Source organism: Scyliorhinus torazame, chromosome 21, assembly GCF_047496885.1.
Source record: "Scyliorhinus torazame isolate Kashiwa2021f chromosome 21, sScyTor2.1, whole genome shotgun sequence".
In the NCBI taxonomy this organism is placed as follows: domain Eukaryota; kingdom Metazoa; phylum Chordata; class Chondrichthyes; order Carcharhiniformes; family Scyliorhinidae; genus Scyliorhinus; species Scyliorhinus torazame.
This window is the reverse complement of record NC_092727.1, coordinates 50,768,067-50,782,098: the sequence shown is the minus strand read 5'-3', so window position 1 is coordinate 50,782,098 and position 14,032 is coordinate 50,768,067. Positions and strand designations below refer to the sequence as shown.

The 14,032-nt window shown below is 47.1% G+C and overlaps 1 protein-coding gene across 5 annotated transcripts in view; it reads right to left on the bottom strand.

Moving 5' to 3' along the window:
- The window catches only part of st3gal4 (ST3 beta-galactoside alpha-2,3-sialyltransferase 4), a 189,011-nt gene that overhangs the window by 21,249 nt on the left and 153,730 nt on the right, over positions 1 to 14,032 (bottom strand). For all 5 annotated transcript variants that reach the window (XM_072486804.1, XM_072486803.1, XM_072486802.1 and 2 more), the window contains 5 exons: positions 13,956 to 14,027; positions 13,751 to 13,851; positions 4,077 to 4,137; positions 1,607 to 1,702; positions 58 to 247 (listed from right to left, as the gene is read on the bottom strand). In XM_072486804.1, the coding sequence (XP_072342905.1) occupies positions 58 to 247; positions 1,607 to 1,702; positions 4,077 to 4,137; positions 13,751 to 13,851; positions 13,956 to 14,027 (520 nt within the window). The remainder of the gene's footprint in view (positions 1 to 57; positions 248 to 1,606; positions 1,703 to 4,076; positions 4,138 to 13,750; positions 13,852 to 13,955; positions 14,028 to 14,032) is intronic.

The window sequence follows — 14,032 nt, the reverse complement described above, 5'->3', positions numbered from 1 at the left end:
CAGTTAACTAGCAGTACTAGTGGACACAGCCGTCAATAACAATAATCCACACTCAACTCTTTTCTCATTATACAGGATCTCCCTCAGCCACTGGACATCCACCTGCTTAAAAGGTACGAATACGAGCAGCGTGCTGGGGTTGTTTTCGATATTTGGTTCCTTGGCCGCTGATTCGGGATAAAAGAAACGCAGAGTGGTCTTGCTGCCGACATCCTTTTCATAGCCTCGGACAGGAGCGTCATTTATTCTGTGGCAATGAACAGATGACAATTTATTATTCCACATCCAATCCTCCGCACAAATCGCTGCCTTGTTATCAGAAGGGCGCTTTCCACAAGTTACCTTTTTCCTACACCTGTGCTTGAAGGTCCTTCCCACTGGGACACATCTCTCTCTCTCTCTGCTCTAGTGTACTCCTTCAGCTAATGATACTCAACCGCAACTCAGCGAGTTCAGTCTCCTCCCCCTCCCACAGTCACTTACCAAGCCTCATTTTGTTCTGTCTTTCTGTATTATTTGAAGACTGGAAATCTACAGCTCGTTAAGTTTTCGCTCCTTAATGCTGCAGTGAGCAATCTAACATGAGGCACTTCAGTACCTTGCAAATTGCAAGGGTTAATGTGTTGGCTGTGCCAATGTGTCATGCCATGAATTGGTGGCTAAACAGATCACGCTCATTCTTCTTTTAATAATAATCTTTATGAGTGTCACAAGTAGGCTTACATTAACACTACAATGAAGTTACTGTGAAAAGCCCCTAGTCACCACACTCCGGCGCCACTTCAGGCACACGGAGGGAGAATTCAGAATGTCCAATTCACCTAACAAGCAAGTCTTTTGGGACTTGGGGGAGGAAACCGGAGCACCCGGAGGAAACCCACGCAGACACGGGGAGAATGTGCAGACTCCGCACAGATAATGACCCAAGACGGGAATCGAACCCAGGTCCCTGACGCTGTGAAGCAACAGTGCTAACCACTGTGCTACGTGCCTCAATTTGATGAGGTGCTTCCCTTGGCTGCTTAAGCATCAGCCTATGCTCGCTCAACTGTATTGGCTCCCGGTCCAGCCCCCCAAAAAAGCCTAACATTTTCATCCGAAAGTTAAAAAAACACCCCATAGCCTCAATCCTTCCCACTTACTGTAAACACCTCTGCCTATACAGTCTTTGCCCTCAGTAATCCAGTAAGTCTGCCTTCTGGAACACCCTCGATTATCTCTGCTCCACCATTGGCGCACATGCCTTCAGTTGCCTCAGTCCGGCTCTGGAATTGCCTCTCCCTTGACCCTGAACCCTCCTTAAACTATACCTTGAGTCAGGTCTGTAAACGCGCCTCGGTGTCAAAGTGTCAATTGCCCTCCTGTGAAGAAGCTTGGACTATTCGACTTCGTTAAGGATGCTGTATAAATGCAAGTTTTTGTGTTCATTTTGAATCCAGGGGGAAAGACATTGAGGGTTCCTTCCGGGGAGGAGGAAAGGAGACTGGGGCAGAAGCCATCCACGTCATATTTAGCAGACGGCTCTCCTGGCCACTCGCACAGAGAGACAGAAGAAAACACATCCAGAAAAAGCAGACATAAATCACAGCAGTTGCATATTACTCACCGGATCACAATATCGTATTCGTTAATTGTTTCTCCAAGGGAGCTGTTTCTCAGTGTGTATCCATTGCCGACGATAACACATTTCTTACAAGCCAGCCTGGCAAAAGGCAAGAGATCTTCAATGAACACGAGCCTGAGCAATTAAAACTACCCATAGAAGTTAACAAGGTGGCCATTTGGCTCATCATGTCTTTGCTGATGCAATGGAAAAGTAGTCCCACTGCCTTTTTAAAATATATTTAGAGTACCCAATTATTTTTTCCAATTAAGGGGCAATTTAACGTGGCCAATCCACCTACCCTGCACATCTTTGGGTTGTGGGGGTGAGACCCGCGCAGACACGGGGAGAACGTGCAAACTCCACATGGACAGTGACCCAGGGCCGGGATTCGAACCCGGGTCCTCAGCCCCGTAGGCACCAATGCTAACCACTGCGCCACCTTGCTGCCCTGTAGTCCCACTGCCTTGCTTTTCCCCCTTTGACCTGGACAAAGCTGCTACAATGTATCCACTTTCCCATTAAAAATACAATGATCTAAACCATTTCCTGTAACAAATACATTGCACCCGAAATGCAGCGCAGCCAACGCTGCCGGTAGATCCCACTTCCGGGATCTACCCGGATCGCCACGCCTCGCGAGACATCGCGATTTGAATCCAGCCCATTGTGGGTGGGATGACTTGCTGGCAAAACTGCATATTAGAGTGAGACAGCTAGTCTCACTCTAATATGTGTTCCCGAGATCTAATGAAGACGTGCAATCTACTTCCCTCGCCTTGGAGACCTCAGGTGAATACATAGATACATAGAAGATAGGAGCGGGAGGAGGTCTTTTGGCCCTTCGAGCCTGCTCCGCCATTCATCATGCTCATGGCTGATCATCCAACTCAATAGCCTAATCCTGCTTTCTCCCCATAGCCTTTGATCCCATTCTCCCCAAGTGCTATATCCAGCCGCCTCTCGAATATATTCAAAGTTTTAGCATCAAATGAACATTTAGTATTGGACTGATCAACTGAATGTTGTTCCGTACTGGTCTCCACAGATGGACCAGATGGAACAGCACTTATGGGGGCCTCCCACGGGATTGAAGGCCCCCAGGTGCATGCCCTCTGGGCAGGCTGGTATCTTGGCACGGCTGGTGCAATCTGGGCATCGTGGCAGTGCCATTGGATGCCAGCCTGTCACTGCCAGGGTGCTCAGGTGGCCCTGCCGGCAACTTTGTGCGGTGGTGATTCGGCTGGGGTGTGCCCTGTGCGGGTGTGGGGGAGGGGGCTCGCAACCCTCCTTGTAGTGAATTGGGGCCTGGGGTGGGGGGTTCAGGGGGTCACGTCGGGGACTCAAGAGATCGGGACGCCATTTAAATAATCTCTCACCGTACTGAGGAGTTCCAGCGAGTGGAACTCCTCAGTGCAAAAAACGGGGCTAAGTACGGCCTCGTAGGGGAGTTCCTCGCTGAAGATCTATCTCGCGTACTACGTGACTCTGCCCCCATTCGGTTAGATCGTGCCCTATATCTCCAAAACAGATAATTCGACCTACGCTAATTTCATTAATGACGACCTGCTGGTCTGGCATCGTCAACTCCTACAGATTACTCCTCAGTGTCGGATTATCAGTTTCTGGTGGAGAGTGCCGATGACAGAGTCGCATCCAATTGAAACTGGATATGGCCATCGTTAAAGGCAAGTTTCAACTATGCTAGGTAGCCCTTCATTCCCAGCTGGAACATTTTATCCCATTCTGAGTTCCACACTTTAATAAAGACCTGAAGGCATTTGGTGAGGCCACAGAAGAGATGTCCTCCACTGGCACCACGAGCGAGCGATTAGTTAAATAAATAACAAATAAATAACCTTTCATTGTCACAGGTAGGCTTTCATTAACACTACAATGAAGTTACTGTGAAAAGCCCCTAGTCGCCACATTCCGGCGTCTGTTCGGGTACACAGAGGGAGAATTCAGAATTCTCAGCTGGTACGGGAATTGAACCCGCGCTGCTGGCCTTGTTCTGCATCACAAACCAGCTGTCTAGCCCACTGAGCTAAACCAGCCCCTGGTTATGTGGAGATATTGGAGAAAGTGGGCTGGTTTTACTTCAGGCAGATTTTTTTTAAAGAGGTGTCAAAGGATTTCGACAGAGTAAATAAAGAGAAACTGTTTCCGATGGCTGAAGAGCTGACAATAAGAAGGTGACAGATTTAAACGAGATTAACAAAAGACATGAGGAAAAACCTCTTCACGTGATGTGTAAATGGAACGCACTGACCAATTGGAAAAAAATACCTCAAGAAGAACAAATACTGCAAGGATATGGGAGAAAAGAGCGGGCAACTATAGCTAACAGGATTGCTCTTTTCAAGAGCAAGTATGGATTTTATGGGACGAATGGCCTCCTTTGTGCTGTACTATAAACTGCATAAACCATCAGGTGCAACTTATCAACATATCTTATTGATGAAGGGCTTACCGGTTTATGCTTTCAGGCATGTCATACTGTATTCGAGCCAATATCTTGATAATAGATTGTTCTGGAAAGAAAGCGAAAGGTTTACAATGACACAATCACCTGGAGGGATTTGACAGTCCTCCTCCCCCCACCCCACTCTGTCCTCCCACCTGCACTAATCTGCACTCATTTTATTTTCACATGATACTGAAAACCAAACGTCAGGCCTGAGGCTGGACGGCTTCTGACGCTCTCCATTCGCCCCTCAGTTTTGAAAGCTTTCTCAAATTGCCAGCAGCAAAGCAAACAGTGTTGACAGATCATTGGCCTTTCTGCCCAACGGTGCCAACTCCACACCTGAACTATATTATTTGAATCCACTGGTCTACCCTTTACACCTCCCACTTATGGTTGCTGGAGAGGTTTGCAGCAGTCAATTGAAATTCAGTCGATCACAGCAAAACGCAAATTTGAGTAAATAGCAACTTATCAGGTTAGTGGGAAACCTGGGGCTGCCGGTGTGCGCAGAGCCTTCTGATCCGGGGACGAATTAATGAGATGACCACCCGCAAATCTTGTCCCACTGACAAGCGCACCCTCCTGTTGTTTTTTTTTACTTGTGCCAATGTTGAAACTGCTAGCTCGCAGAGGCATGTTGTGGGAAAACGCAAGAGTACAACAATCGTACGGTCAGAGATTGTTGGATATTCATGTGCTGCAGTCAACCAAAACCAATTAATTGCACCTCTCCAAACTTCAGCTTCATCATGCGATCCATCTGTAGCTCTGCACGTTCCTCTTTTGCTCTTAACATCAACTTTTGTGATGAATTGGAAGCAAGTGAACCAAATGGACCATGCATCCAGTCATGGTCTTCCACATCTGTAGAGGGGAAGTAGGCTCAAACTTCTCTTGCAGGACTTTGAGATGTTGGAATATAAGACTGTGCACCTTGGCAACTGCGTCTGTCGCTGACGATGTTAGTGGAAACATTTTAAGTGAACTTCCCACCACTGTCACTTGCCAATGGTCCAGTTTTGACCTGAAACCTTGATGTTTATCTGTGATGGTCAGGAGTGTCTCGTTCTTGCCCTGTATTTTAGTCTTCGTTCATTCAGATGTCTAAAAATATCTGTGGGTTATGCAGTGATTATCAGATGGTAACTCTTTAGAAGGCAGTTCATGGGTTGTTGAAAACTCATGAAGGCAAGAGAGAACCTTCCCCAAGATAACCATCACACCTCAGGGTGTAGCAGTAAACTCTGACACTCGGCCCCCATCTCTACACGCAAAATAGTGAACAAACGTGATTTCAATGGCTGTGACTTTATGTAATTCGCAATGTTCACGGTTTGCTCTAATACTGCAGCTAACACTGGTGGCAGTGTTTTGGCTACAAGAGCTTCATGGTGGAGGATACAATGGTTGGTATGAATTTCAGGACTTTGCTCTTTTAACTTACAAATCCTTTGACTTTCCCCATCGGGGAGGTTGCTCTGTCAATGCAAATGCTACGACACCTGGCCCAGGTAGGTTTCTTTTCCTTTAAGCGTCTGCTACCCAAAATATTTCCTCACCAGTCACATGACTCGGTAGCTACTTACAAAATAATAAATTCTCCTGATTGGTGTCCCCATCAATATACCGAATGCTGGCCTACAGCTGGCAGTGTCGGTACAGGTAGAATCGTCAATCTGCAAAGCAAAGTTCCCACCAGTGGCCAACTTCTCTTGCACACCTCCTCAATATCAGCTGATATGTCGTCAATTCGCCGTTTAACTGTACTATCAGAATGGAATTGTGTCCATCCCTTTTGTAACATCAGCTCCCAACAGCACACTGCTGTTTTTTACATGCAGGCATAATTAAGGTTTGCCAATGGTATGGAGGCTTTGTTGATTTTGCTACAAGCTCAGCTACCAGGTAACTCGCCTCTTGATCTTTCTCCGATGCCTGGACACATCCCATCAGACATGATTGGTCTTCTTCATGTTTTGTTCCTTCAAGTCCTTGAAGTACTGAATGTCTTTGTTCACAAGAGATGGATGTCTTGTCTGCAAATGGTGTTTTAACTGGGTTGCAGCATTTACCATCTTCTCTCTGCAGATGAGACATTCAGGTAAGTGGCATCTCCTGTCCATGAAAACACAATGGCTGGATGGATGGCTCTTGTTGTACTGTCTCTGGACATTTCTTGCTTTTTCCTCTTGGGGATCAGATGGCTCATCACCGATTGAATGAGCAGCCGAACCACCTCTTTTAACGACAAAACTTATCCATTTCTTCTTAGGCCGGGGATATAAAATAGACCTGGCAAAGAAAGGTGGAAACGGTCAATTCTTCTGCGTCTGCTTGTTTTACTCTCCGTATAAAATCAGGTTCAATCAAGGCTTTTAAGGGGGGGGTTTCATGATTATTTGAATGAATAAGGAGTTGCTATGTCCACTGGCAGGAAGACCAGTAACGAGATGATGCAGATTTAAGATAATTGCCAATGGAACCAAACTCCAGATGGACAGATTTCTCTTTTACATGGCGGGCTTTGATGAGGAGAAATACAGAGCTCAGTTTTGTGAAGGGTAGAAAGTGCCTCCGCCAATGCCATAGGCCGGAGGCAACTCTGCTTCAACAGGATCCAGAGTGGCATTTGTGAGCAGCCCAATCAGAGAGCGGATAGCTCAGCAATGCCACCACATGCAGTGGCAACTGCTGACATTACAGCTGCACGACACGGACACTCTCAAAGACAAGCAAGTGGATGTCGGGGGCGCCAGGCCTTGGCAATCAGCGGCAGAGTTGGTCACTGGACACCAGCAGAACCATTGCCACAAGGAGGGGTCATTGCCACCGGTTGGGCCCCACAGTGGGACTTGGCGTTCTTATAAAGGGTCCCCTCCCGCGCCACACGGAACCCACTAAGAGGTCATCAGGTTTTAACCCAGCAGGGCAGCACAGTGATGCAGTGGTTAGCACTGCTGCCTCATGGCAGCGAGAGTCCAGGTTCGATCCCGGCCCCGGGACACTGTCCATGTGGAGTTGTCACATTCTCCCCATGTCTGTGTGGATCTCACCCCCCACAACAAAAAGATGTGCAGTGTGGGTGGATTGGCCACACTAAATTGCCCCTTAATTGGAAAATAAAATAATTGGGTACTATAAAAATGTTTTCAAAAGTTTCAACCTAGCAGTACAAACCATCCTGGCATTGCTCATAATCAATATGTTTTGTATGGAAAAGGGTGTGTCTTTTCTTACTCTTGGAGTGTGAATTGCAAGTAAATAGTTCAGCAGCAAGCTTTCATGAGTTAAAATAGGAAATGTTATTTATTCTCATACAGTAAACCCGAATTAGCACAATGTCGCATTCTTTAGCTCAGGCATACACCTATAAACACATAAAGTGAGGGTCTTGTAAAGCCAGGGGTTCACAGCAGGTTGCAAAATTTCTTGTAGCTGAATATCTGGGAGGTTGGTTCTCAGGTGAACTTTCAAACTGGATCAGGTCAAGTACTTTTGGTACTAGATGACTTCTAGCTACATTTAGAGTCTGGCCCCCAGACTGGCTGATGACTGATGTTTCTTAAAGCTCAAGGTTGTGCAGCCTTTCTCTTCAGCTATTGTCTTGTGAGTGTCCTTCTTCCCTCTTCTCTTCTGGGTCTTGAGATAATAAGGATTGAAGCATTAGAAGCCAGTCTTGGTCACATGGTCAACGGCCATTGTCCACCCAGAATGATTTGAAGCTACAAGTCATTGATATACAATAGAGGAAAGATGATGATCTTCAACATTTAACTTGTAGATAACTGGCCTCATCAGCTGTCCTTTGTTGAATTGCAAAGTGTCAAGGAATCCACTGAGTAAGCTTTGAACAATGACAGGGGTGTGCTCCAGAGAATGGTGCTGTCTGGATATGTCTATTCCAGGGAGAGGTTCCCCACCCATGCTTATTCAATTCAGAACTTCCCAGAAGCTTAATAGAAGTTTGTACTGAACAGGCAATGGTCACATGGCTGCTTGGCAGCCATCTTAACAGTTCATCATTGTCCATTTTCAAACCAAACACAGTTCCAGAAACTTCCATATGAACACAAGAGTCCATATTTAAAGTTATGAAAAAGACATGGTTATGAATAAGGCACTAGGTAAAATTTCAACACAGAAGGCAAGTAGTCCTTATTGGGCACTTAAGTGGCTAACTGGCCTCCCCGCGAGTGGTTGATCTGCCAGCTTTCACACCGCTGGCAGAATTATACGACAGTGAGAAGACATCAGGATGACATTACCGTCCCTCACTGCCAGTACCATTTTGTCAGCCTTCCCGCCACCCAGCCCATCCACAAACAGTCTGGAAAATTTCAGCTGCATTGTCTGAAAGCACGGTGGCAGCTGGTTCGATAATAGCTTTCAAGTGGAAATTGAAGCCTTGGCAGGACCAAAGGGAAAGAACTGGGTAATCAAAATCATTGGATAACTCCTCCAAAGAACAAAAAGAGACATGTTGGGCCAAATGGCTTCCTTCTGTGCTGTATTGGTTTATTACTAAAGAGAGTCCAACCCAATTAACTGATTTTACAGTCCAACTGTGCATCCCTAAATGGTTGGCTTTAACTTATCAGATTCACTGTTAAGACACAGATTTTTGAAAACCTAATAGGTGTTGGACAGATGTTTAATTTTTTGGGAATGTTTCGGGGCTGTGAAGTCCATAAAACCTTGGCAGCATCAGCTATGTTTTACAAGCGTTTCACATTACAACCTAATCATTTCCAAAGCTGTACAATTGAATTTTTAAGTTGTTTTTTTTCTTTGCATTTTGAGATGAGGGTCAAGTATGATAATGTTGTGAGGGCCAGAACACATCCTTATGTTAGGCGGCCATGTATCGAGTCCTCTCACAGCCCCAACCATAATCAAACGCCCTTTCTCCTGTCCTATCAACTTCCTTCAATTGGTCTGAAAAGAAAAGAAAGTCATTTATTGCTGAAATCCCTTTTCAAATTTACACAGGACGGGAATTTCTGCCCCCCCCTCCCGTGTTTTGCGGCAGCGAAGGCATTTTGCATGGCTCGCACGTCCTGCTGGCAAGGAACCTGCGTTTCAGGGGGAGTATCTACTGATCCCTCTGGCAGGAAAGGCCAGAAAGCCCCACACACAGTCTACTCTAGTACAACAGAAGACAGAGGCACAGTCATGGTCTGGATTTATCCAATGTCAGGTCGTTACCAGGTCCTGGACTCAATGGCCAAAGTCCATGTAATGACCTCCAATTGGCATTATTGGTTGGCCAATTGGAGTATGAGTTCCCTCAATGATAGCTCATTGAGGGGGCCCATATGAGCACCTGTGTAGGCTTTGTGAACCAGTGTTAATTTGACTGGAATGCTAGCAGCACTGTTTGGAGCTGCTCTTGGATATAGTTATTGAAAATAAATACTGGTGTAGTGACGGTACCCCTGCCTCCTGTGGATCGTTACAGTGGCGACGAGGTAAACAAAGAACCTTGCGGAGACCAACTGTCGCACTCGGAGGGTAAGCCTTGCTATTTCAAAAATGCCGTTTTTTGGGGAAGTTAGATGCATTCGACCCGACTATTGAGGACTGGTCGCAGTATGTGGAGAGAATGTGTTACTTCTTCCAGGCCAATGAGATAATGAAGGACAAAAAGAAACGGGTTATCCTGCTGTCGGCGTGCGGACCCTCAGCTTTCGCCATTATACGTAGTCTAACTTATCCCGATACGCCGGACACGATACCTTTCCAAGAATTAACAAAATTGGTGGAAGAGCACTATGACCCAAAACCACCCATCATTTTGCGTAGGCACAGATTCTACACAACGAAGCGGCAAGACAGAGAGTCAGTCACAAATTTCTTGACCCACCTGAGAAGGCTGGCGGAAAAATGTGAGCTCGGCCCGATGCTAAATGAAATGCTTCGGGACCGGTTAGCGTGTGGCATAAACGACCTCACAATACAGAAGCGCCTGTTGGCGGAAACGCAGCTAGACTGCAGGCGGGCGTTACAGCTCGCACTGTCCCTAGAAAAGGCAGCAAGTGGGGCACAGGGCATGCCAATGGAGATAGATACCTGTGAGAGGGACTACCACAATGGGTCCAGCTACCAGATAGCCGCCCTCAGGAAAAGCCTGAGAAATAGACGGCCAAAGGAAAACCCCAGAACTGCCCACAAGTCTGCTGGGACTAACTGGAGACAGAGGGAACTACCGGCTGAGGCTTCCCCAACAGAAGGACCATTTCTGGCACCAGACAGAGTGGGGTAACAGCGACAGAAACCCTAGAAGGAGGTGGCAAAAGAGGAATAGCAGGTGGGGACGCAGGGAAGTACACAACCTTGACGCCCCATCCTCCTCCGAAGGGGAACAGTTATATAATATTGCGACGAAGAAAGCAGAACCTATTAAGATTACCCCACGGGTGAACGATCGGCCGACAATAATGGAAATAGACACGGGTGCGGCCGTATCAGTAATGGGAGTGGCAGCATTTAAAAAAATCAAAGATGGACTCCAGCCACTAACCCTAACAAAAACATCGACGAAACTTAAAACCTACACGGGGAACCCCTGGAAATTCTAGGCACGACTCAGGTACCCGTGGAATATGAGAAACAATTGCTCAGATTACCGTTGCCGATAGTAGAGGGCTCCGGACCGAACTTAATAGGACGGAACTGGCTGAAAGACCTAAAATTAGATTGGATGAAAATTTTCCAGAGTGGAAGCGGGCAGTTGAGTGGAGTACTCCAAAAATACCCGGAGGTCTTCCAAGAAGGTTTGGGGGAAATTATAGGCGCCAAAGCAACTTTGCACGTGGACCCAGAAGCCCTTCTGAAATTTTGTAAGGCCAGGCCGGTACCTTTTGCATTAAGGAAGAAAGTAGATGTCGAAATAGAAAGGTTACGGCGCGACGGCATTATCAGACCAGTACAGTTCTCGGAATGGGCAGCGCCGGTGGTACCAATTTTGAAGCCAGGCGGCTCGATACGTCTCTGTGGAGATTTCAAACAGAGGTAAACAAATACGCACTGCTGGACAAATATCCGATCCCGAAAATAGACGACCTATATGCCAAATTGGCAGGTGGGCTTTTGTTCACGAAACTGGACATGAGTCACACCTACCTGCAGTTAAAACTGGACAAGGACTCCCAGAAGTTCGCTACGATCAACACCCTGAAGGGACTTTTTCGTTATACTAGGCTACCTTTCGGAGTGTCATCAGCCTGCGCTATATTCCAGCGTACGATGGAAAATATTCTGCAGGGACTACCGCAGGTGGCGATTTATTTGGACAATGTCTTAATCACGGGTAGGACAAACCGGGAACACTTAAGGAACCTGGAGGAAGTGCTCAGGCGTTTCACAAAGGCAGGCGTACGCCCCACAAGTGACGTACCTGGGATATAAAGTAGACGAGTCGGGCTTACACCCATTGGAAAACCGAGTAAGGGCAATAAAAGAAGCCCCAGCTCCCACCATGGTCCAGGAGCTACGATCATTTCTAGGGTTGGTAACCTATTATGGCAAATTTATTGAAAATAGGGCGTCCATCCTAGAACCCCTCCACCAGCTACTAAAAAAGGGACAAGAATGGAAATGGTCCGCCCGCCAAAACCGAGCATTTAGGGACATTAAGGAACAGCTGTCACCCGAAAATGTCCGAGAGCATTATGACCCAAGGAAGGAGTTGGTGGTCACGTGACGCATCACCTTACAGGGTAGGAGCCGTCTTAGCCCATAGAGGAAGGAATGGGGGAAGAACGGCCATAGCCTTGTTCGAGGACCTTGGCGATGGCTGAGAGAAGGTACGCCCAAATTGAGAAGGAAGGACTGGCGGTGATATTTGCAGTAAAAAAAATTCACCAGTATCTGTACGGGTGGAAATTCACCACAGTGACGGACCACAAGCTGTTATTAGGGGTATTAAAAGAAGACCAATCAATACCCCCGATTGCATCAGCTAGAATCCAACGCTGGGCATTGCTACTGGCGACGTATAGATATGTTCTGGAACACAGACCGGGAACACGAGTAGCAAATGCAGATGCTTTGAGCAGACTTCCCCTCTCAGACACCCCGCCACTAATACCGAAAGTAGAGACAGTAATGACTCTAAATTTTTTGGACACCCTACCAGTGGACGCACAACCTATTCGGTTGTGTACGCAAAAAGACCCAGTTTTAGCCAAGATGAAGCATTTACTGCTAACAGGAGAACTGGAGAGACCAGTGGAGCCCCAGATGCACCCATACTGGAGCAGAAGGGATCAAATAACCGTAGAAGACGGTATCCTATTATGGGATAGCCCAGACGGAAAAGATACCCAGACCCCAGCCCCGAGCAATTTCTCCAGACCCCGTCACCCAGTCGTCAGAGTCCGAGATGGACACGTTCGACGAGGCCGCCGCGACACCTCTCCCCGAGGAGGAGGAAGAACAACTTCCAAGGAGGGAGGTCGTCAAGGAAAAGACAGGCACCTATAAGGTACACCCCACCCACGGGGGGGGGGGTCTGTAATGACCTCCAATTGACATTATTGGTTGGCCAATTGGAGTACGAGCTCCCTCAATGATAGCTCATTGAGGGAGCCCATATAAGCATCTGTGTAGGCTTTGTCAACCAGTCTTAGGTTGACTGGAATGCTAGCAGCACTGGTTGGAGCTGCTCTTGGATATAGTTATTGCAAATAAATACTGGTGTAGTGACGTGACGGTACCCCTGCCTCCTGTGGATTATTAGAGTCCACTTCAGCATAATATCACCCTATCCCTACAAATGAGTGGGTGGGGGTGGAGGAATGTTCTGAGCCATGCAGAAGGCATTATGTTATCTCAGAAAGCTGCTGGTACAATAAAGGAAAGTAAGATTGCCATAGTCCCAGATGACCATAGGTTGCTTTGAGGGGGCGAGCTGACTGGTGGTGACTTAACCTGAGGATCACCAGACCCCAGGCGAGTGGCAAGGATGAGAAGATGGGGCCTTTATGAATAACCTAAGCCAGTACAGAGATTGAACCCGTGCTGTTGGTCTCGCAATGCATCACAAACCGCTGTCTAGTCAACTGAGCTAAACCAGTAGCAAATTGAAACAACGCATAACAAAAACATCAGGTAAACATACAGAACCATCAATGAATAGGAACTATATGCTGCATTGGACAACTTGTGTCAGTCAGTGCTCCTTTCAAGAGTGTTTCATGAACCTACCCCAGGAAGTTACTGAGCCTGAACCTCAGTAACTATGAAGGATTCTCATGATAAACAAATGATCACGATGCACCAAGATAATGGACAACGTCCGCTTCATAGCCTCAGCCCATTGGATTTCCTCAAGTCCACTCCCAATGCTTGCGGCGGTGCGAGATACACCACCAAACATTCACTGGCCACCTCTAAAACTACAACCCCATTGCTGCCAAGCATCTCATCATTCCAAAGAGAGACTTTTCAGGAGAGGTGAGGGAAGCTTGCACTCATTGGACACAATCATGGGGTGTGTGTGTGAGGGGGAAGGAAGGAGGTGTGTGAGGCGGGGGGAGGAGGAGGAGGAGGTGTGAGGGGGGGGGGGAGGAGGAGGAGGGAGGGTGGGGAGGAGGAGGAGGAGGGGGGGGGAAAGGAGGTGTATGTGGATTTGCACAGTAGGGGTCACTGATTGAGAGTGATGGAAGATTGCTCACCGCTGCCTTTAATTCCGTACGGCAATTCATTGAAGGCAGGCTCATTCTGCTTCCACCAAATTTTATTTAAGTTCAAGAATAAATCAGTGTTTCGGGTGAAACTGAAAGAAAAATAAAAGTAGGAGATTAAAACTGGCTGAGACGCAATCAGGAAATTTGGACAGTGAATCTCAGTGTGAGGCGAAGGTATGAAGGAATGACTTACTTAGATATTATCTGCTTGCTGTACGTGTTTGAATACCCAACTTGGCAACTTGGTTTATCTTCCACGCTGTAACTAAA